This window comes from Pteronotus mesoamericanus, unplaced genomic scaffold, assembly GCF_021234165.1.
Source record: "Pteronotus mesoamericanus isolate MK-2021 breed Mesoamerican mustached bat unplaced genomic scaffold, CSHL_Meso_final scaffold_31, whole genome shotgun sequence".
NCBI classification, from domain to species: domain Eukaryota; kingdom Metazoa; phylum Chordata; class Mammalia; order Chiroptera; family Mormoopidae; genus Pteronotus; species Pteronotus mesoamericanus.
In genome coordinates this window covers 35,740,716-35,763,582 of record NW_026555312.1, presented here as the reverse complement: position 1 = coordinate 35,763,582, position 22,867 = coordinate 35,740,716, and the positions used below count along the sequence as shown (strand labels likewise).

Genomic DNA, 22,867 nt, shown 5'->3' with positions numbered 1-22,867 from the left:
TGAGGTAGTGTGGTCCAGGTCTTTGTTCTCAAGGCTAGAGCACTTGAAACTCAGTGAAGGTACACACTTTCCTATAACAGCAGTTGCTTCTTCTCTTCCAGTTATGCCAAGAATCTTTTAAAAAGCTTTTAATGAAGTAGAGGTGAAATATGGAGACCATCACCTTTTATTGCATTTGACTCTGCTTATCTTACTTAGGTGGACACTGAGAAAGCAAGATTCTAAATGAAGAAACATTAGCAGGAATTTGGTAGGAATTTAAAACTAGTTCAGCTATAGACACAGACAATTATTGGCTTAGTAACAAGGAAAAAAATGTAGAAGGAAAACCACTTCCACTTTCATAATTCAACACAAATATGCTCACACTGAAACTTCACAGAAAGCAATTGATCAGCAGCCAACTGTACATACTCATAGTGGTTCTAGGTCAATGTCTATTTCATATCAGGGCTCAATGCCTATAGAAATACTTAAGAGTCTCAACTTGTTTAGAAAGGAGAAGCTTTGGGTGCTCGTGAAAACCTGGAATCAAAATGAATTGTCTAGTGGGAAAAGTGAGCCATTACTTTTATTAATGAGGTGAGACGACATAGCAGGGAATTACAAATTGGGATTCAAATTAATTTAATTCCTAATCTGGGACCTAAGCTAGTTATTGAATTGCTCAGTGCCTCAGTTTGTCTAGTGTGAGCATCTGTGGTGTCATTACGTCAGCCTGAATTATTGGCTCAAGAACACACCTTATTTTTTTAATCCACATGCTGGGTGGGAATGTAAAAAGATTTGATAAGTACAAGTCACAAGTAAAATCTTATACAGCTGCCTGCTTGAGTTTCTCTCTTAGACTCTAAAATGGATTTCTTGGACATGTGAACATTTTTGCAGCAGTTCAATATATAAATTACCTGGCCTATCTGACATCTCATAGCAAATTCCTACAACATGGACCCAGACAACATTTATGTATTAAATACTTAATTTATTCTGTACCAACATTGTATTTATGAGTTTAAATCCCAGATATGGATGTGGAAATCAGCAGTATTATCAAGGAAGCCATGATCTTGCTGATGGGAATCAATGAGAAAAGAGGACAGAGAGCAGACTCTCTCCAAACACCAGCATTTCAAGTAGCTTTTAGGAGGAAAGTCAACTAAAGGAAAATGGACAGTACCACTCCAATGAATGGTTTATTTCATAGGCATGTATCCTGTTTTGTCAAATGTCTACCTTTCCATCCACACCTTCCTACTTTGTTGCCTTAAACTGCTGGGTATCTGTTCTTCTCCACAGTACTGAAAGGATAATAAGATGTGCATCTTCTTTTCAGGTCCCGGGCATTCTGGGCACTCTGAAATGGTCAGTAGTATTGGACACATAGTGCTATCTTCTCCTGTCAGTTGCTTGAGTTAGGGCTTTATAATGAAAGCTTTGTAAAATCAGTTGTCTAGGCTGAGATTATTATTACAAACATAAATGTTTTCTGTTGGCAAATTTGCCTCAAAGGAGTGTAGAATAGTTGCCATTGACAACACAGAAAACAAGCCCCTGTACTGAAGTGAACATTTGAAATTAAACTTTTCAGGTTTTGTGTGAAGAATCATTGTCAAGCTCTGTTAACCCACTAAGATCAGGCCTGTGTCAGTGTTGTGTGCTTCAACCTATGCCTAAGGGAGAGCAATTTTGCTCTGATTTTGTATGTCCTTCTTGGAGGAGTGTCTGTCTATTCAGGTCCTTTGCCCATTTTTTAATTGGATTGTCTGTCTTCCTGATGTTGAGTCGTATGATTTCTTTATATATTTTGGAGATTAAACCCTTGTCCAGTGTATGGTTGACAAATATGTTCTTTCATACAGTTGGTGCCCTTTTCATTTTGATGATGGTTTTTTTAGCCATGCAGAGGCTTTTTAATTTGATGTAGTCCCATTTGTTTATTTTTTTTTCTTTATTTCCCTTGCCCTAAGTAAAAAAATTTTGCCCATTGGTAAAAATATTGCTACGTGAGATACCTAAAATATTACTGCCTATGTTTTCCACTAGGATTTTTATGGCATCCCAACTTATACTTAAGTCTTTTTTTTTTTCTTTCTTTCTTTCTTTATTTTTAAATACATTTGTCTCTGCCTCCGCCCCACCACTTTCCCTTGCCCCCTTCCTCCTTCCCTCCCTCAGCTGTTCCCCTTTGGTTTTGTCCATGAGTTCTTGCTATATGTTCCTTGACTTTCCCCTTCCCTTCCCTTTCCCTGCCCGCCCCTCCCTCCTTCCCTCTTGTCTCTGTTGATTTCTTTTCCTTTCAGTGTTGCTGATCATATTTTCCTTGCATCTTTGTATTGTTGGTTAGGTTCCGCTTATAGGTGAGATCATATGGTATTTGTCTTTCGCCCCCTGGCTTATTTCGCTTATCATAATGTTCTCCAGTTCCATCCATGCTGTCGCGAAGTTTAGTAGTTCTTTTTTCCTTTCTGCTGCGTAGTATTCCATTGTGTATATGTACCATAATTTTTTTGATCCAATCATCTACTGATGGACACTTAGGTTGCTTCCAACACTTGGCTATTGTAAATTGTGCTGCTATGAACATTGGGGTGCATAGGTTCTTTTGTATTGGCGTTTTGGTCTTCTTAGGGTATATTCCCAGCAGGGGAATCACTGGATCAAAAGGCAGTTCCATTTTCAGCTTTTTGAGGAAACTCCACACTGCCTTCCACAGTGGCTGTACCAGTCTGCATTCCCACCAACAGTGTACTACGGTTCCCTTTTGTCCACAGCCTCGCCAGCACCTGTTGTTTGTGGATCTGTTTATGATGGCCATTCTGACCGGTATGAGGTGGTACCTCATGGTGGTTTTGATCTGCATTTCTCTGATAGCTAGTGATGCTGAGCATCCTTTCAAATGCCTCTGGGCCCTCTGTATCTCTTCCTTGGAAAAGCATCTGCCCAGGTCCTTTGCCCATTTTTTGATTGGATCGTTTGTCTTCTTGGAGTGGAGTCAAGTGAGTTCTTTATATATCTTGGAGATCAAACCTCTATCTGATGTATCATACTTAAGTCTTTTATCCATTTTGAGTTTATTCTGGTGTATGGTACAAGTTGGTGGTCTAGTTTCATTTTTTTGTATGTACCAGATCAGTTCACCCAGTACCACTTAGTAAAGACCATAAAGACATGGGTTTATTTCTGGGCTCTCTATTCTGTTCCATTGATCTATATTCTTATGCCAGTACCAGACGGATTTGATTACAGTGGCCGTGTAGTATAGTTTGATATCCAGTATCATGAGCCTTCCAACTTTGTTCTCCTCAAGATTGCTGGAGCTATTTGCAGTCTTTTGGTTCCATATAAATTTTTGGAATATTTGCTCTAGATCTGTGAAGTATGCCATTGGTATTATGTAGGAATTTCATTGAATCTGTAGATTCCTTTGGTAGTATGAACATTTTAATGATGTTAATTCTTTCATTCCATGAACCAGGTATATGCTTCCATTTATTTGTATCTTCCTCAGTTTCTTTCTTTGGTGTTCCATAGTTTTCCAAGTACAGGTCTTTTGCCTCCTTGGTTAAATTTAGTCCCAGGAACTTCATTTTTTTTTGGTTGCTGTTGCTATAGTAAGTGGGATTTTTTTTTCTTACTTTCTCTTTTTGGTAGTTTATTGTCAGTATACAAAAATGCCATCAATTTCTGAATATTGACTTCATATCCTGCTAGTTTGTGAAATTCACTTACTAGGCCGAGTAGTTTTTTGGTGGAACCTGTAGGGTTCTCTGTGTACGTTATCATGTTGTCTTTGAAAAACTGACAGTTTTACTTCCTCCTTTCCAGTTCGGATGCCTCTTATTTCTTCTTCTTGTCTGACCTCTGTGGATGGAAATTCCAGTGCTATGTAGAATAAGAGTGGTGAAAGCAGACACTTTTGTCTCGTTCCTGATCTTAAGCAAAATGCTTTTAGTTTTTGCCCATTGAATATGTTGCCATAGGCTTTTCCTATATTGCCTTTATTATGCTGAAGTATGCTCCCTGTAGTCCCACTTTGCTTAGTGTTTTTATTATAAATGGGTGCTGGATTTTATCAAATGCTTTTTCTGCATCTATTGATATGATCATGTGATTTTTGTCTTTCATATGTTTGCGATGTATCATATTTATTGACTTGTGAATATTGTACCATCCTTGCATCTCTGGAATAAATCTCGCTTGAACATGATGTATGATCTTGTTAATATATTGCTAGATCCAGTTTGCCAGTATTTTGTTGAGGATTTTAACATCTATATTCATCAGAGATATTGGTCTGTAATTTTCTTTCTTTGTTGCATCTTTACCTGGTTTAGGGTTTAGGATAATACTGGCCTTGTAAAAAGAGTTGGGAGTCTTCCTTCTTCTTGAATTTTTTGGAATAGTCTGAGAAGGATAAGTGTTAGTTCTTCTTTGAGTGTTTGGTAAAATTCACCTGTGAAGCTATCTGGTCCAGGGCTTTTGTGTGCTAGGAGTTTTTTGATTACTGCTTCAACTTCAGTGGTTGTTACTGGTCTATTCAGGTTTTCTGCATCTTCCTGATTCAGTTTTGGAAGGTTATATGTTTCTAGAAATTTATCCATTTTTGCCCAGGGTGTCCAATTTCTTGGCATTTAGTTCATAGTAATTTCTTACAATCCTTTGTATTTCTGTGGTATCAGTTGTTACTTCTCTTTCATTTTGCTTTTATTTATTTGGATCCTCTCCCTTTTTTTCTTGATGAGCCTGGTTAATAGTCTGTCAGTTTTGCTTACCTTTTCAAAGAACCAGCTCCTGGATACATCAATCCTTTGAATTGTTGGGGTCGGGGAGTAGGGTGTCTCTATGTCATGTGATTCTGCTCTGGTCTTAATTACTTCTTTCCTCTCTGCTCACTCTGGGCTTTGCTGGTTTATTGTTCCTCCTGTTCTTTTAGATGTAGGGTTAGGTTGTTTATTTGAGATTTTTTTCTGTCTTTTTTCGGTAGGCCTGTATTGCTATGAATTTTCCTGTCAGGACTGCCTTCACTTGTGTCTCATAGGTTTTGTGTTGTTGTGTGTTCATTTTCCTTTGTTTCCTGATACTTTTTGATTTCTTCCTTGGTCTCATTTTTACCCACTCAGTATTTAATAACAGCCTCCTAGTATTTGAATGTTTTTGAGTTTTTTCCTTGAGATTGGTCTCTAGTTTCAAACCATTGTTAGTCAAGAAGATGCTCGATATAATTTCATTTTTCTTGAATTTGTTAAGTTTGTTTTGTTACCTGCCATGTAGTCTATCTTTTAACATGATCTATGTGCATTTAAGAATGTATATTTTGCTTCTTTGGGGTGAGATGTTCTGTAAATATCAATGAAGTTCATTTGATGTAGAGGGTTCTTCAGTGCTCAAATCCTTGTTGATTTTTTGTTTGGTAGGCCTATCCTTGTTGACAGTGAGGTTGTAAAATCCCCTATGATGAATGGGTTGCATTATCTCTCTCTTAAAGTCCTCCAATACTTTCTTTATAGATTTAGTTGCTCCTATATTGGGTGCATATATGTTTACAAGAGTTATATCCTCTTGTTAGACTACTCCCTTAGGTATTATGTAGTGACCTTCTTTGTCTTGTTATGTCCTTTGTTTTGGAGTCTATTTTGTTTTATATAACTATTGCTACCCTAGCTTTTTTCCATGTCCATTTGCATGGAATATTTTTTTTCCATCCCTTCACTTTTAGCTTGTGTATATCTTTTGTTTTGAGGTGGGCAGGTCCCTTGTAGACAGCATGTATGTAGGTCATGTTTTCTTATCCGTTCAGCTACCCTATGTCTTTTGATTGGAGCATTTAATTCATTTATATTTAAGTTATTATTGATAGGTACTTATTCATTGCCATATTTCCCCTTGTACCTGTGTTCCTCTCTATTTCTCTCTCTTCGTAAAGCAGTCCCTTTAACATCTCTTGCAGTGCTGGCTTGATGACGATGTATTTTTTTAGCCTTCTTTTTTTCTGGGAAGCTCCTAATTTCTCCCATTTTAAATGAGAGCCTTGCTGGTTAGAGTAGTTTTGTTGTAAGTCCTTGTTTTTCATTACTTGGAATATGTTGTGTTAGTCCCTTCGGGCTTGTAATGTTTCTGTTGAGAAATCAGCTGATAGCCTTATTGGAGCTTCCTTGTATGTTACTAGCTGCCTTAAGATTCTCTCTTTGTCTGTAAATTTTGCCATTTTGATTTTTATGTGTCTTGAAGTGGGCCTCTTTGAATTCATCTTGATTGTGACCCTCTGTGCTTCCTGGACTTGCATGACTTTTTCTTTCACCAAGTTAGGGAAGTTTCCTGTCATTTTTTCAAACAGATTTTTTAGCTGGTGCTCCTTCTCTTTTCCTTCTGGTGTCCCTACAAGGTGACAGTTTTACATTCCATGTTGTCCCAAAGCTCCCTTAAACTATTCTTGTTCTTTTGAGTCTTTTTTAATTTTGTTGCTCTACCTTGCTTTCCAGCTAGCTGATTTAGTCCTCTGCTTTGTCAAGCCTGCTTTTAATTCCTTCTAGGGTGTTCTCCATTCTTCATATTGCATTCTTCATTTCCAACCAGTTCTTATTCAAGGCTTCTAAGTCCCTTTTTCCATTCTGATGTTCCTATTAAGTTCCTTGAGCATTCTTATAACCATTAGTTTCAATACTATGTCTGATAAATTGCTTGCCTCAATTTCATAGCTCTTTTTCTGGGTATTCCTCCTTTTCTTTCACTTGATGGTTCATTATTGCCTTGTTTTAGTTGTCTCTTTGTGTTTGTTTCTGTGTATTAGATTAATCTGCTTTGATGTCTTGTGGAGTGGCCTTATGTCTTAGGAGTCCTGTGGGACCGAGTGGTGCAGACTCCTCAATCTCCTGATATGGATGCTCCGGGAAGGTTCCTTGTGTGGGCTATGTGGACTCTCCTCTTGTATTTGGGTCCTGATTGTTATTGGTCCATTTGTTGATGGGAACTCCTCTCTGGCTGGCTAAGAGGCTCAACCATGACTGCATGTTGTACGCCATTGTATAGGTACTGGTAGAATGAAGCAAAACAACACAATAACTACACTAAAACAAGCAACCCTCCTCAACCACAATAGCAATGTTGACAACAAGAAGACAGAGAATAATAAAAGTGGAAAGAAATGGAATAGTAGATAAAGGGGAAAAGGAAAAACAGTATGAGAAGACTGAAGAAAAGCAAAGTGATTGTGAGAGGAGAAGAGGAAGAGAACTACTGTATTTTGCCATGTATAATATGCACCTACATTTTGTGTGCATTATACATGGTATTATTGTGCCTATGGTAAGTAATCATTATGCCCATGTATAATGTGCATCCTTATTTTTCGCTCAAAAATTTGGGCAAAAAATGTGTGCATTATACATGGCGAAATACAGTGATACTAGAACTGATAGAGAAAAACAGGGAAGAGGAAAACAGAAAAAGTAACAAAATAATAAAAGGAGAGAAGATGGGAACAATGGAGGAATCAAAGATAAGGGTAGAATAGGAGATATGAAAGAAAAATTAAAGCACCAGAAAGAAAATAAAATAAAGTAAGGAAAAAAATACATGAAAAATAATTTAAAAAGAAATAATGAAAAAGAAAAATAGCTAAGATAATGAAAAAAGAACCAAGTGGATTTGTCTCAGCAGAGTTCATGTCTTGCCTGCTGGTTTCTCTCTTTGGAAACTACTCTGATGTCTGAGTCTGGTGGTAGCTAGTGTCAGGTCCTGTCCATGTCTCGCCCTCAGCTGCTTTATCAAAGCTACACGTGATACGCAGCTTGTGACTGATTCCTTCATGCTTAGCTGCTCCCATGGTGGGCCAAGCTGCTCTGCAAAACTGGCTTTTATCAGCACTGGGACCTGGGGTATGTGAGCAGACTTCCCAAGTCACTGCTGGATCTGCCTCTGCCTACCTCTGCCCGCTGTCCTGCTGTCAATCTTAGACTATTCACTGACCTGACTATTTTTGAGAGGACTCCGGGCAGAAACAGAGGGCTATGACTTCATCTCCCATGGCAGGTGCCTTTCAGACTTCAGGGAAGGTGGTAGGTGTATTCCCCCTCCCCTGAGTCAAAAGGAGTCAAGTTACTAATGTTTGAAAAATAGCTTCTATAAAGTTCATAGAATAATATAATACTGTTACCTAAATTAACATCATTGCAGGCTCCATAATAAAGATTGATGAGATCCACATCCTATTGAGAAATCCTATTATGGAGCCCTCTATAGGTCTGTGTTTTGCTTGTAACTGCTTTCATGATCATGTGCCACTTAAAAGCCCTAGTATTTTGTTTCCCACTTTCACACTCCAGTCTTCTCCCTTTTTCCATTGCCCTCAAAACTAGAGTGACCCATTATTCTTCAGCCTTTCTACATATTGTAAAATGAAGAGATGAGGGAGTGTCATCTCCTCAGATTGGCTTTCTAGGCAGATTAATTTTCTTTTAGAGCATCCACAATGGCTGAGCAGTTTAATCATTCCTTCTTCATTAATCACTTTTATCTTTATCTCAAATCTTTATCTGAAGCTTTATCTCAAGTCTTTATCTGACTTTGAAGCCTTATCTCAAGCTTTCAAGCTTTATCTGACTTTGAAGCTTTATCTCAAGTCTTTATCTGAAGCTTTATCTCAAGTTGATCTGTGAAACTAAACATAAGTTCTTTTATTTTTAAAGATGTATTTATTTATTTTTAGAGAGAGAGGGAGGGAAACATCAACGTGTGGTTTCCTCTTGCACACTCTCTACTGGGGATCTGGCCTGCAACCCAGGCATGTGCCCTGCTGGGAATTGAACTGGCAACCCTTTGGTTCACGGGCCAGCACTCAACCCTCTGAGCCATGCCAGCCGGGGTGCTAAACATGAATTCTTATTGTAGTATCCATGTTCTTATCTACTCACAAAGCTCTGGGGAGTCTTATAAAAACGTGTGTGTGTGTGTGTGTGTGTGTGTGTAAATACAGTTAGAATATCACTGAATAGTAGTCACAATTAAAATATCTTCTTTGTTTCTAAATCCAAACCACAATGTGGCAGGGTTTTGTTCCCCACCCCCCAAACTGTAACTTCATAGTGAAAACTAAAATTTGGCAAATAGTCCTTTCTCTCTAAGCCTTATATTGGTCTGTCTTAGATCAGAACATACTGCTGTTCTTAACTTGTTTGTCAGGGCTGACCCTGGCATGCAGGTGTTGAACTTTAGCTGCCTTCTACCAAACCCATGGTCTCACTGCCTGGGCAAGAGACTCTCAGGACTCAAAAGAAGTATGCATTTTTCTGTCTTGTACTTTTTGTTTGTAACTTATTTGTTTTTGTCATTATCAGTCTTACATTTGTATAGCTTTGAGATTTACAGATATACTCTACATACTTGATTTCATTTAATCCTCACCACTGCGCTAAGAAATAGGTTTCAGTATTCTTAATATTATCTCCTTTATTGGGGAGACTGGAACCCAGAGAAATTAAGTGAAATGCCCAAGGTTACACAGCTAGTCGCAGAGCTAAATCCCAGGCTTCCTAAATCCTTGGTGAGTGTCCTTTCTATCATGTGACAACTAGAATTTAACTACACAATTTTATTCAGCCAGACTCAGTGCTATTTGATTGACTTTTCAGGACTGAGGAGCTGAACAGGCCATGTGATATTGGGAAAAGTATTAAAACTATAAATGGAATTAATGGTGCTGTGCCCCAGCTCCAGCTCCACACAATGAAATAATGACTAGTACAGGATTTTTAAATACCTCGTGACACAAATCATGAAATATTGTCAGTAGTACAGTACAGAAAGAATTCACATTGTGACCGATGAACATATAGGATTATATGTTATACTGCATATGTTGAGGCTTTGAGAGCTTTCTAAAGATAATATTTTCTGCAAGATTGTGTTTGAACTTGAATTCAGCCTGGGGAGATCTCTGTTTCAAGTTCAGAAGTTTGTTTAAAAAAGAAATGCTCATGATGCCCTAAAACTGATTAGGTAGATGGTAGAAGACTTGAAAAAAATTTGTTTTCAAAGAGAGAGAGAAAAAGATGGATTTCTGTGTCAGTGCTCAAGCCTCCAACTATAATCAATGTGTATAAATACAGTAAGTGATAGAGGGATGCTCCTATCCACTGATACTCCTTTGCCTTTGGGTTTTTGGGGTTGGTTTGTTTTTTTTTAGTATCTGTTTGAATGGAAACAAGAGTATGCTGCTTCTCAGAACTGGGGACCCTCCAAAGAATGTGTACCTTTTTCTTTTTAAATAAAAATGACTAGAGAATCTTTTAAAAATCTACTTCTTTTCTAAAGTACTACTATAAACAAGCAGTGTAAGCCCTGCAGAGTGCCTATTGCTGGAGGCCTTGTTATCTCTGAAGTATGGCAAGTAATGTACTCCTGCTGAGGAGCGAGAGTAGAAAATGTGTTCCTCAGTGGACAGGTTGCAGAGGAGCCATCCTGACTAGGTTACAATGACCTATGAACCTAGTGTTACAGACTGAGTCCTCCATTGTCAGCTTCTCTATCTCATAGCATGAGGATAATCCATTTAGCAGTGATTTTATTTTTTGCTTTCTTAACCCTTTACACTAGAAATACAGTAGTTGATTTAGTATGTAGAACCTCTAGCCAATGTTTTTGAACAGAAAACTCTTCCTTGATCCATAACCCCATAATACAGTTTGTTTTAGAAGGCCTCATTGCCTGAATATTGGGCCTTAAATGGGGTCTGTTAAGAGAAAAGATACAACTCAGAATCCTGTCTTTGAAATGTTGGTTTTGCTCTTTCTAGGTCAGATCAGTGATTCTCTGAAGCCTTTATCTCTATCTTGCCAATGATCATGAGTGCCTAAGCTGTAACCATCACATGGCATCCATTGAAAAGTTAGGTAAACCTGCAGTTTACCTGGCCAATTGCATGTCACTCTCCTGACAAGTGATAAAATAAGGTATCTTGGCCTACTTTATGAGCCATTTATTGAGCTGTTTTTTAAGCCTTGGCTGCAAACCTCCACAGAAAGTCGGTTAAAAAAAATTACTTATGTTGTTTTCTTTTCTAGATGAGGGACAGGGTATAGTGGAAAGAGCAAGCTTTGATGTTGGACAGAGTTAGGTTTACTATCTGGTAGTCCTGGGCTGCCCTGCCCTCTTTTTAAAAAAATTTCTTAGATACTCAGCCTTCTTTGAAGGGTTAGTGTGAGAACTAGAGATAATACACTTAAAGTGCTTAGCATGTAGACAGCCTTAAGAAGTGGTTACTGCCATTATTCCTGTCACTCAGCACAAGAGTACCAAGACCATTTCTGATGACTTCATTATAACACTCTATTCCTAACCAGTCACCTCCCCGTCAGTCCTTCTTTACACATCATCATAAGCCTGGTTATAAAAGGGTGTGTATTTTAAATTGTGTTATATGTTTTCTTTTTTCAGATATGTAAGAGCAAAGCTAAAGAATCTCAGCAGTATTATCACAGCTTGGCTGTTCGGCAGAGTCTGGCTGTCCATTTTAACATCCAGCAGGACTGTGGACATTTCCTTGCTGAAGTCCCTAAGCGTCTGCTTCCCTGGGAGGATCCTGATGCCCCTGAAGAGGAAGAGGATGAAATGCAAGAGAAAGAAGAAATGAAAGAAGAAGGTGATGGGAAAAGCCCAGAACCCTGCTCTGAAGCAGAGTCATCCCAGAAAGAAAGTCAGGGAGTTATTAGCAAGAAGCAGAGAAGTCACGTTGTGGTCATCACCAGAGAGGTTCCCTATCTCACCATGGCTGATTTTGTGAAAGACTCTCTGGCCCAGCATGGGAAAAGCCCCGATGTATATGAGAGGCAAGTGTGTCTGCTTCTCTTGCAGCTGTGCTCCGGCCTTGAGCATCTCAAACCCTACCACGTTACTCACTGCGATCTGCGTTTGGAGAATCTGCTGCTTGTCCACTACCAGCCCAGGGTAACCACCCATGGCCTTGGGCCTGCAGAACCCAATCCCACCTCATCTTATCTCACGAAGCTGATAATAAGCAACTTCTCTCAGGCCAAGCAGAAAAGCCACCTGGTGGACTCTGAGATCCTCCGGGACCAGTCCCGCCTTGCCCCAGAGATCATAACAGCCACCCAGTACAAAAAGTGTGATGAGTTCCAGACAGGCATCCTCATCTATGAGATGCTACACCTGCCCAACCCCTTTGATGAGAACCCAGAGCTGAAGGAGAAAGAATACACTCGAGCAGACCTGCCTCGAATCCCACTCCGCTCCCCCTATTCCTGGGGCCTTCAGCAGCTGGCCAGCTGCCTCCTGAACCCCAGCCCTTCTGAGCGGATCCTCATTTCAGATGCCAAAGGTGTCCTCCAGTGTCTGCTCTGGGGTCCCCGGGAAGATCTCTTCCAGACTTTTAGCACCACCCCCAGCCCAGTGCAGAGGAATGCCCTGCTTCAAAACTGGCTGGACATCAAGCGAACATTGCTGATGATCAAGTTTGCTGAGAAGTCCTTGGACAGGGATGATAGGGTCGGCCTTGAGGATTGGCTTTGTGCTCAGTATTTGGCTTTTGCTACTCCAGACTCCCTCAGTTCTATTGTGAAAATCCTGCAACACCGTTAATGTATCCTGGTTCCTGCTTTTACTTCATTTTCACCTTCTTCAAGTCACCCACACACTTCCCCATTCTAGTACTCACACAGAATTCAAGGAAAAAAGAGAGACAAACTGTTCATCCCTGTTCATGAACAAAGAAGTCTACTCAGAAAGGTTATCCACAGCTCTAAATCAAGTGAGAAGCTGAGTCTCTCTTAACTTCACAGAAATTCGACTGCACAAACATTCAGTTGCCTTCCATTGGAACACCTTTCACCCTAACTGTCCCACAAATTCAGGTAAAAAATGAAAATGAACATTTTTGAAGGGACAGCTTCTTCGGTATGAACTCTGTGACCTATGTCCAGTTCTTCCATAATTCTGATTTTCAGATTTTTCACACCAAGTACTTATTCTCACTAGCCAGAGATAGATTTAACCAATTCTTATCATCATCCACTTAGCTCTCACAACAGGCTTTCTTCCTGTTACCAGGCAGAACTGCTATCCTTAGTGTCCACCCAGTTTTGGTTCCAGGGACTATATTCCTTATTTCAGCAGATAGTAGAAGTACAAGGAGAGATCCCATCCCTTGGGTCATGGACCCATTTTCATTTCAATTATCAATAACTGGGTGCACTGCATGGATGGTAGCTGTAACAGTCTCCCCTCTGCTGCCACTGTCCAATTTTTCTTCACCTTGAATCTGTCCCCACTTGCCAGTGAAGTCTGTGTTTCTTGGCCTCTTGTGGCATATTGCAGAGCTGACCCAAGGTGGTGTCACCCATGCCTCACCGGGGCAGAATGCAGTTTAGGTCTTATAAACAGCTGGCAGTACAGAAGGAGCTGTTTTCCCTGCATGTGCAGTTCTCTAGGGACCATCAGGGGAACAAAATTTAAAGTACCATTCTTTGATTACTGTCAGAGTTGGCAGCCAGGAATAGTGGTGCCCAGATGACAACTTTTCCCCCAAGCAATAACTGGCCAGCTTTCTTCTATCAATAGCTAGTATTAACTAGTCTACCAAATGCTATAGACAACTGCCCTGAATGAAACAGCTGTCAGTTGAGCTCTTAAGATCTCCTTGGAGGGCATGGCGCAGATGGCTATTATAATGGCCAGAGGCAGGAGAGGGGAGAAGGCCATGGATAAGACTACTGACCTTCTCCTCAGGATGCTGACCTTTGCTGGAGAAATTGCCTCTCAGCTGCCCTGGCACATTGCTGCTTATGACTCTGAAATAGCTCTGGAGGACAGCTCACAGAGAATTTTGATTGCTGAGGTTAGTGGCTGAAAGCTGTTTCACCATATGTGAGGTCTGTGCTCCTTTCCTATGGATATATGTGCAATTTTTTAATGTATTTTTTAGCTGTGTATTACAGTGTTTATGTTGCAACTTCACCTGAAGCAAGATCTATAAAAATCCTCCCCTTCTTCCCTTGGCACATATTTGTGCTAAAAATCAAGTGTTCCTTCCATAGGGGTGTGTGAGTGTGTATGCGCTTATTTTATTCAAAACTGTGAGTATCTGTTTACTTAAATCTTGCTATCCCAAAAGTCACTCGGACAATGTAAGTGTCCATACACATTTGTGCCTGTGTGTGTACATGTGTGCTGGAAGTACAGAGAGTCCAGGCCTCCGGGGAAGCCATCCGTGGCAGGGTTGATAGACATGTTCTCTGTACCTAGTCAGGAAGGAAGCCCTTGGGACTCGTCTCCCAATGCAGGGTTTCTTAAAGTCAGGACTGGCTTTGCAGTATTACTTAGATAGCACATAAGTGGCCTTTGGAAATATCTTAGTTTTTCACATTGTTAATAGCCTTTCATGTGATTCACCTGTATCAAAGAGGATCAAGAACAGAAAAGAATGTATTTTATGGTCCCTTTTTTTTTCTTTTTTTGAGAATGGGATATATGAGCCTTCATTTGGAGGCTGTCCCTGTCCTCCTGGCCAGCAATATAGGACTCTAGAAGGAGAGAACCGGGTAGCCCACAAAGAGTGCCTCCTCTAGCCAGAGTGCAGAGGTCTGCCCCAAGGGATGGCCACAGAGTGTGCATGGCACTGCAGGCCAGTAGCCCACTTTCTCTCAGTGTTCTGTGGCATGGCAGGGCCTTGCCTAACAGACTGGTTTGGTTCATCTTAGCATAGCCCATGTGCACATAACTCCTTGCCTAATTATACACTGAAATAGCACACAGACCACTGACCATGTCAGCTAACACATTCCCTTACCAGCCTCCCCCTCTCATCCCTCCCATTTCCTGATGGTTTGCATATTGAGACACTTTCTCAATGTCACTCTTGTGCCTTGCCCATGTAAATTTGAATGTTGACTATTTAATGAGGTTTTACACTTAATGAAGAAAGTTTCCTGGTCCCCCTATTTGTTACTTGGGTATTCTTTTCCTTCCTCCCTCCCTCCCTCCTTCCTTCCTTCCTTCCTTCATTCCTTTTTGACCTGGATCTAGTCTTCTTCGTTTTAAGTCTGTAATATTATAAGCACGGGCACCCACTCCCACCAATATATTATATAGCACTGGTAAACCAAGCACCCCTTCATATCAGGTATGTTTAGTACTGTTTTTATATTCAGATTTGTTAAGGGTAAAAGAAAAATGCCAACTAGTCATAGATAGGCCTCAGGCTTTCCAGAGACAGGGATTACATTAATTTTTCTCTGGCCAAAGAATGTGAGGGAGAGAGGGAAGGTGGGGTTACAGGTTAGAGCCAAATAAATAGACAAAATAACTTATGTCTGGGCAAGAAGTACTCATCATGTGGTCCTAAGAATATCTTTCCACAATAATGAAATTTAGTCAATCTAATATCTCAAGAAAAAAAAATATATATATTACATTTCTATTTTAATTGTAGTAGGAACTTGGAATTCATCAACTGAAAAGAAACCCTATTCTTAGACAAAGACAGGCGTGTGTGTGTGTGTGTATGGGTTTAGACTGTGACTAGTATAGCACTTTAAGTTTTCTCAAGTAACTTGGAGTTACTGTTTTTAATATTGATTGGAAATTTTTTTCTTTTCTATTGAAGTCTGTACTATGGTTTCTTACATTTATTTTGAGAGTTTGAACAATTAAGCTGCTGTTGGAACTTTTCCCTAAGCCACATGAGCAAGAACAATCTCTCTGACTCATCTGGGTGCTGGAGAAATAGGACAATTGCTGGAGTAGCCAAGACCAAGAATGAATGTATAGGAGTGCCTTGGTAGAGTGATAATCTGGTCTTGGAAGGAAGAGGATCAGATGTTCCACAAAGAGAACTAGGACTACCAGATCTCTTCCATGCTTGCCTGAGAAGAGCCCCTTTGGTATAGTACTGCAAAGCCCACACACTAGCTCATGAAGAGTAACTGAAGGATGGGAAAAAGAACAATTGTAACCTGTGGAATCAACAATAAAAGAATAATGAATGAGGTCCACCAGCCCCTAAGCTAAGTTAAGATTGGAAGAAGGAGTATGGCAGTGGGTTTCAAGTTTTGCCCTCTGAAGATGAACTAGGTGAGGTACAGAAAGGGGCACAAATGCCCACACTACTGATATTGAGGGGCTAAAAGTAAAATATTCTTGTTGGGATTTTAAGAGTCCGAGTAGCTTTTCATTGTCAAATTAAGTGGAGGTCAGTTTTGCTTTCACACACACAATAAGTTTGTGAACATAATTCTGTTTGTAGAGCTACCTAAAATTGTATTTCAAGTTTTCAGCATTACAAAATTTCCACGAAAGATCTTTGGGACCTACTAAGTAGTAGGGCATAGAAAGATTCCACTCAGCTTCCCAAATTTTTGTTAAGAATACTTTGGTGCTGGGAAGTAACCTGACTTGGTTTTGCTGGCAACCTGCAACCAGGATTTTCCCCTAGATCTTACCAGCAGTGATCTGAAAAAATACAGGCTAGTCCTAGAAATTGGGATAGACTTATGATACTACACTACATTCCAGATGATTCTAGATGTGTAACTAAAGTATGAATATACTTGGAGAGGGGAAAGAGGAACTTGACTCCCTAGGCCAGCTCTGACATGTTTTTATTCCCCTCACTAGTTGATAAGGATTGAAAATTCTGGTACACTTTAATGAGTGAATAGGATGGCTACCCACAAAACCTCATTGTAGCTCATATTCTCAAAGGCCCAAAGTGCTGTGCTGAGGCAAATCGAATTGCTGCTCTCGTTGAAGTGTGCACAGAAGTCCAGGTGTCCATGCTTATATCAGTGCCAAAAGTGGGCACTCCATGGACCTAAGTGATGCCACACAAGAAGCACAGGAGCTGCAGTGCAGGAGCCCAGGCAGAGATTGTACCCAAGGAAGCAAGCCCTCTGTCCTGCTGCTGCTGAAGTGGCGATGTTGGGCTAGAACAGAAGCCATGGAGGGGAGTTCATATACAGTCCATGTCAAGGTATTTGGTTAATAAAATAATCCAACCTCAAAAAAAGTATTTTTTTTTTTTAAACAAATCCATTTTTTTTTTGTATGAGGGGGGAAAGGGAGAAGGAGATGTGATGATGAAAGTCTTTGGGCAAATTATCAAGTTCCCCAGTATTTAAGGAGAAGGAACTATTTCCTCTCCCCTTGTTATGACTATGGCTATTGTGTAAACTTCAGCTTGGAAACATCATATCCATGTGGTACTGAGGGCTGAGGATTTTTTAAAAGATGTGGTAGATTCAGTGGGTTTGTTTAGAGAACTCTGGGGAAAATTCTTAACAAATTATAATAGTTTTTATAAACCTTCCTACAGAGGTGTTTACCAGTCATCATGACCATCATTTAGTATTTTAAGTGCCCAAAATGTACAAGGTGCTATACAGCTGCTAAAGACACCTTCTCTGCAGCTGTTTGAAATTAGAGTAGGTTTTAGCATCAGCCCCTGCTAGAAGCTTTCACCACCCCGGTGGGCTGCAGGGGCCTGCGTTCCAGACATTCATTACATTGTTCCCACTCACCCCCATGTTTTCTTTAAATCAAGAAAGTTTCCAGGAGTCAAATGAGGTTGGGAATTTTTTAACCTAGCAGAAGTACAGAGTCATATATTTTGCTACAAATATTGCGGAAAATTCACTTTGCCCTTATAGTGTGTAGAAAGTATGTGTGTCTCCAGCCATGATAATTTGAATGTTGAACTAGCCCTAGGCTTTAGGGTAGCATTTTTGAAAGACACCACACTGCTTCAGACAACTTGATCCAAATACTACTTGTATATCCCTTCCCTTACCAGGTTTAAAGAGTGTTGTGTGCAGACACACCGAGTTGGGATTTTCTGTTGATATGCAGGGCATTGTTATGTGAGATCAGGGCAGAAGCAAGATGTCTGTCTCACTATTTTGAATCATGGCATTCCTCATTCCAATCTCTGTGATTCTCGATGGCTCTACCACCCTTTATATTTGAAAATGTTGTTTCTCTTGCTCTTTCCTGAAGCCTCACCTTTCTATTTGCGTATTTTAGAGTTGTATAAATCTACCAATGAAAGGTCCCCTCTTTTACCAGGTAGCGCCACCCTTTGGTTTGCTGTGGTACTTTGCTATGTTCTCTGTGGCATGTTACTGTGTAAATAAATTCATTTTAAAATACTCCAAAAACCAGACTAGCACTTGTCCTTTCAGTGCCTCTCCCACACTGACATGCTGGGGCGGGTTCAGTTTCAGACAGTTATGTCTTACCCCCGGGACTCATGTCTTCTTGGATATTCATCAACTGCTAATCTGAAACATATTTTCTGTTCATTCCTTCCCTAATCTGAGAAAACTAGTCCTAGAAGAAAAAATAAAAGCCTTCTGCTTTCCCCAGAGCTCAGAAGGCTGCAGGTTTGCTGTGTGAGATTGCTCCCTGGTGGCCAGTAACTATACAGCCTTCCTGGATTTGTATTGTATGTTTGGAGGCTTGGTTAGCTGGCTGTGGCTGACCCCAGTAGAAATCTCCAATCTGTGCAGACAGTATGAGCATGAACAGGGCCTTGTTGAGCATAATCTGCTATAGAATTCACACGCTTAAAGTACATGGTCATACACAGAGTCCTCAAAAAGGCAGACAAGTTAATTAATGCAGACACTTCAGTAACAGGAGACCACCTGGCTTATTCAGGAAGAGTCAGCAGTTGGCAGTGGTAGCAACAGCTGCCACGTTATTAAGAGTAGAATGGATGAAAGTGCAAACATATAAACTCTAAATTTAGACCAGACTATAGAGTTCTAAGCCCCTTTCAGTGGATACTGTCTCCAGCCCAGCGTTTCTGCTCCTCTCCACTAGCAAGCACTCTGGACTTGGCAGACGTGCTATTTACGGCACATTCCAGAAAAGTGATAGCCAGACTTGAGGTCTGTGTTGATAAGGAAGTAAAGCCCATTTCTGTGTGGGCTCCAAAGCTTTCTCTGTGTTGCTTGGGCCTGGGAGGAAAGGTTAGCAACACAACCTTAGAGCCCCCAGGGATACAGGCTCTGCCTGCACAGGTCCTCAGCCTGCCCACTGGGAAGGAGCCTGGGGACTTGCCCTTCCTAGCTGTGAGCACAGTACACTGGCTTCTGGGGGAAAGGAACCAAAAAGAGGCAATCATGGCTGAGTTCTCAAGTCAGAGATGGGATAAACTAGGCTTGGGTTGCTCATGTCCCATAGGCTTGTCCAAGGCTCTGTTGGCACAAGTAGCCAACCTGGGGCCCTGAAGGGATATAGGCCTGCCTGATCAGACCAGTTCAAGGTTGCTCTAATCAGAAACCACAGAAAGACAGTTTGAGTTCTTCCAATGCAGGGTCACTTTGTCCTTTGGTATAACTGGAAAGCCTGGAGAGAAATCACCCTATTTCCCATCCATCATTTTACCCAGCATGAGATCTATTCCTGTAAATTCCCTCAGTGGCTTCTCTTTGATTCTGGATGGTCCAGAGGTGATAGACCACTAACATTTGGATAGGGCCTTTGGCTTCCCCGTGCCTGGCGGCTGGCTTCTTCCAATCCAGGCCACAGAGAACGTGGCTCTTTCCTACCTGTAATGAACTGGTAAGAGGAGCCATCCGCAAACCTGAGGCCGTGAGTGTTCACTGTCTGCTCCAGGAGCTCTTTGCCTGCTCTCCAAAGCTGAGAAAGTTCTCCCTTTTATGTGATCCTATGCTCTGTGAGGGAAAGGACATCATTGGTGCCTTACGAGCTAAGAACTGCAGTTGACAGGTCACAAGCTGTCAATAAGAGGGGCTAAAGGCAATTACAGCTGAAACAAAAATTGGATTTCAGCCCTGGCTAATGTGGTTCAGTGGATTGAATGCAGGCCTGCAAACTGAAAGGTCGCCTGTTCGATTCCTGGTCAGGGCACATGCCTGGGTTGCAGGCATGTGAGAAGCAACCGATGGATATTTCTCCCTCACACTGATGTTTCTCTTCCTCTCTTTCTCCCTCCCTTCTTCCTGTCTCTAAAAATAAATAAATAAAATTGGATTTCACACTGGGTCAGGGGTAGGAAGGAGTCAGTTGCCAAAATCCAGTTCTCTCAAAGTTGCAAACCTCTGAGTGGAAACAGGTTGCCTGACTTCCTGGAGATTCCATGTGACTCAGCACATGCTCTGGAAGGTTCATGGAAACAACCAGAAGATAGTGGTGCTGGTCCCCAGTCTCATCTCAGCTTGAAAATCAGAACTGGGCTGGGAGAGGTGCTGGACTCCTGGGAAATCTGTAAGAGAGTGGAGGCTACCAGAGGCCTCAGGAATAGAGGGACTCTGCATCTTTATCAAGGGAGCAGAGCTCTCAGCTCTCTGCCTATCACTCACCAGCCTATACTTGAGCAGGAGTCCTGGAACCAGGGACAGGAAGTCAAAGACAATAAAACTCTCTGAGCCTGTGGCTGGCTCGTTTTCCACTCTCCTCACCCCAAATGCCTTTTCTCCCTGCACCACACTCTACCAGAGACCCACAGGCATGTTTGAAACCACCCCAGCCCTGCTGCCACAGTCTTTCCAGCCCCAATGCCCCTGGGCCTGCTGATGCCACCTAATGCTGGGGACAGAACCCAATCTCGAAGCATCACAACTCTGCAGAGCTCCCTCCAGCTGCGCCTGGTACTTGGAGTTGCTCAGCTTTCCCCTCAGACTCTTCTTTCTCCTCAGCCTTTCTGCACTGGGCCTGCTCTGGAAGGTCCCAGAAGCTGGCCTTGCTCAAACATCTGTGTGTGGCCTGCCTGGGCACTGCACCAGAGAGCCCCTGGGCTATAGCTGAGTGAGCAACACTAACAGTGCATATTTCCCCCACGGTCTCCCTTCATCCTCACTACCAACCCACAAGATGGCTCCATTATGCCCATTTTTCACTCAAAATAATCAGAGCCAGAGTTTGAACCATGTGTGACTTCTCATCCATTAGCCTTTCCTCCACTCCATGCCACCTACCCATGTGTGGCCAGGATACTGGGAGTACTGTAGGAGCTCAGGGGAGAATACGGAAGAGCTTTCTAAAGTGGCTATAGAGCCATGAAGGACAGAAGGCCTTTTCTGTGTGTTCTTTCAGTCTTAAGTACCATGTGCTGGGAACCCAGTGATAGTCAAAGCCAGCAGGAGCCCTGCCCCAAATCTGACAGGCAGAGAGGACACAAAGGCTGCCAGTTGGAACGGGAGAAAGCAGCAAAGGTTCCTGCCCACTGCTAGTGCCTGGGGAATGGTTTAGAGAAATGAGGCCAAAGTCTAGAACAAATTGTCTTCCCATCAGCTGCGCCAAACAAACATCCTGCAGACAAAGGCTACGTTCTTTGGAAGCCCACTCTGGGCCCAAGGATGCTCTATAACTCTACATATGCTGAAGCTCTCACGGGGCCAGGAAGGCCACCAGTGTGGGCTAGCCACATCCACTCCCTGCCTCCAGGAGCCAGAAACCAGGTTTGAAGGGATCTTGAGCAAATTTCTTAACCTTTGTGAACTCCACTAATCTGTAGAATGTAGGCCTTGTCTAATCTCTTTGTAGACAGCTGGGAAGATGAATCAGGTAACGTTTGTGCAAATGTTTTAGACTGCGTTGTTAAAAAAGCAGAACACACTTGAGACATTCAGAGAGAAGGTGGGGAAAGAAGAAAACATTTGAGGGTTCAGATAAAACTGATCATAGTCTGAGAAGAGTGGCCTCTGAAGGAAAGGTTGTCTTGGAGGGATGATGTTTGAAGGGCAAGGCCCTGCTGGCTCCCCGTCCAGTGTTTGCACCTCTGGTTTTGCCTACTCTCCAGACCTCCAACTAACCTCAGGCCAGCCCAGAATTTTTGCAGAATTGCAGAATGAGTGAGGGTCCCAGCTGGGCTGGAGACATAGGGATCCCCTCAGAATGTCTGTGTCCCTGTGGGGCAAGCTCATCAGGGGCCTGAGTGAGTCATCAAGGGATCTACTGGAGGACAAGTCACCAGGCCCCAGGAAAATGAGCAATGTTGAATGCATGGATAACGGAGAGTGAAGGAATTGTCTTCTCTAGAAAGCCAGCCCTTTCTCAGGCTGCTTCATGAGGTGCTTCTCATGAATCAGCTTAATTTTACCATCATAACAATCCTATGAGGTAGGTTCTAGAATTATCCCCATTGTACTGACAGTAATACAGCCAGGCAGGTTTTGTCTGCTCCAAATTCCTAGTGAGGGAACTAGGATTTGTTCTTAGGCAGTCTGGCTCCTCCTCCTGGCTTAAGGATCATAGCTTTCATTCCTCACCCTCCTGCTGCTACCCAATATCATCAGTGGCTTCTTGGTGACCAGAGAACACAATCCAATTGCAGATCCTAAGTCCCACCCCCTGATCATGTTCATTGTTGACCAGACCTCCATGCCAGCCTCCACCCACCAAGCTGGCCTCCTTGCTGCCCCTTCAAACATGCTTCAAAGTTTTTTATGCCCATGTTGATCCTGAATTTTTTTTCTCCCTGTTCTTCAGGGCCCCATTCAGCAAAGAAATTTTGAGTGTGACTTTGCCTGGAAATGTTCCCTCAGCCATCTGAAATCCCTAGTGCCTCTTAGATTCAGTTCTTGGCCAGGTGTGTGTGTCTTATCTGCCCCTGTTCTGTGAGCATGTCAGGGAGGTCTTGGCTTGTGTTGCTCCACCCACTGTCCTCCTCTGTCCCCTAGGAGTCTCATTCAGATTAGCAGGAGAGAAGGACAGTAGGGCTGCTCCTGCACCCAGGCCCTGGGGCAGGCTTCCCCACATTTAATCCTTACTACAGCCCTATGTCCCCCATTCTACAGATGAGGAAATGGAAACAGAATATATAATGAACTTGCCCAAGACTGCATACCTAGTAAGCGGCAGGGCTGAGGTTTGAACCTGGTTTGGCTTATTCTTC

The 22,867-nt window shown here is 41.9% G+C and overlaps 1 protein-coding gene across 7 annotated transcripts in view; it reads left to right on the top strand.

The window, feature by feature from the left end:
* PEAK1 (pseudopodium enriched atypical kinase 1) overlaps positions 1-17,014 on the top strand; it is a 241,051-nt gene extending 224,037 nt beyond the window's left edge. For 6 of the 7 annotated variants that reach the window (XM_054592027.1, XM_054592026.1, XM_054592031.1 and 3 more), the window contains one exon: positions 11,431-17,014. In XM_054592027.1, coding sequence (XP_054448002.1) covers positions 11,431-12,591 — 1,161 coding nt within the window. In that variant the 3' untranslated portion in view covers positions 12,592-17,014. Of the gene's footprint in view, positions 1-10,789; positions 11,114-11,430 lie in introns of those variants that run through there. The other variant, XM_054592032.1, reaches the window with a different exon arrangement.
* Positions 17,015-22,867: the final 5,853 nt, after the last annotated feature.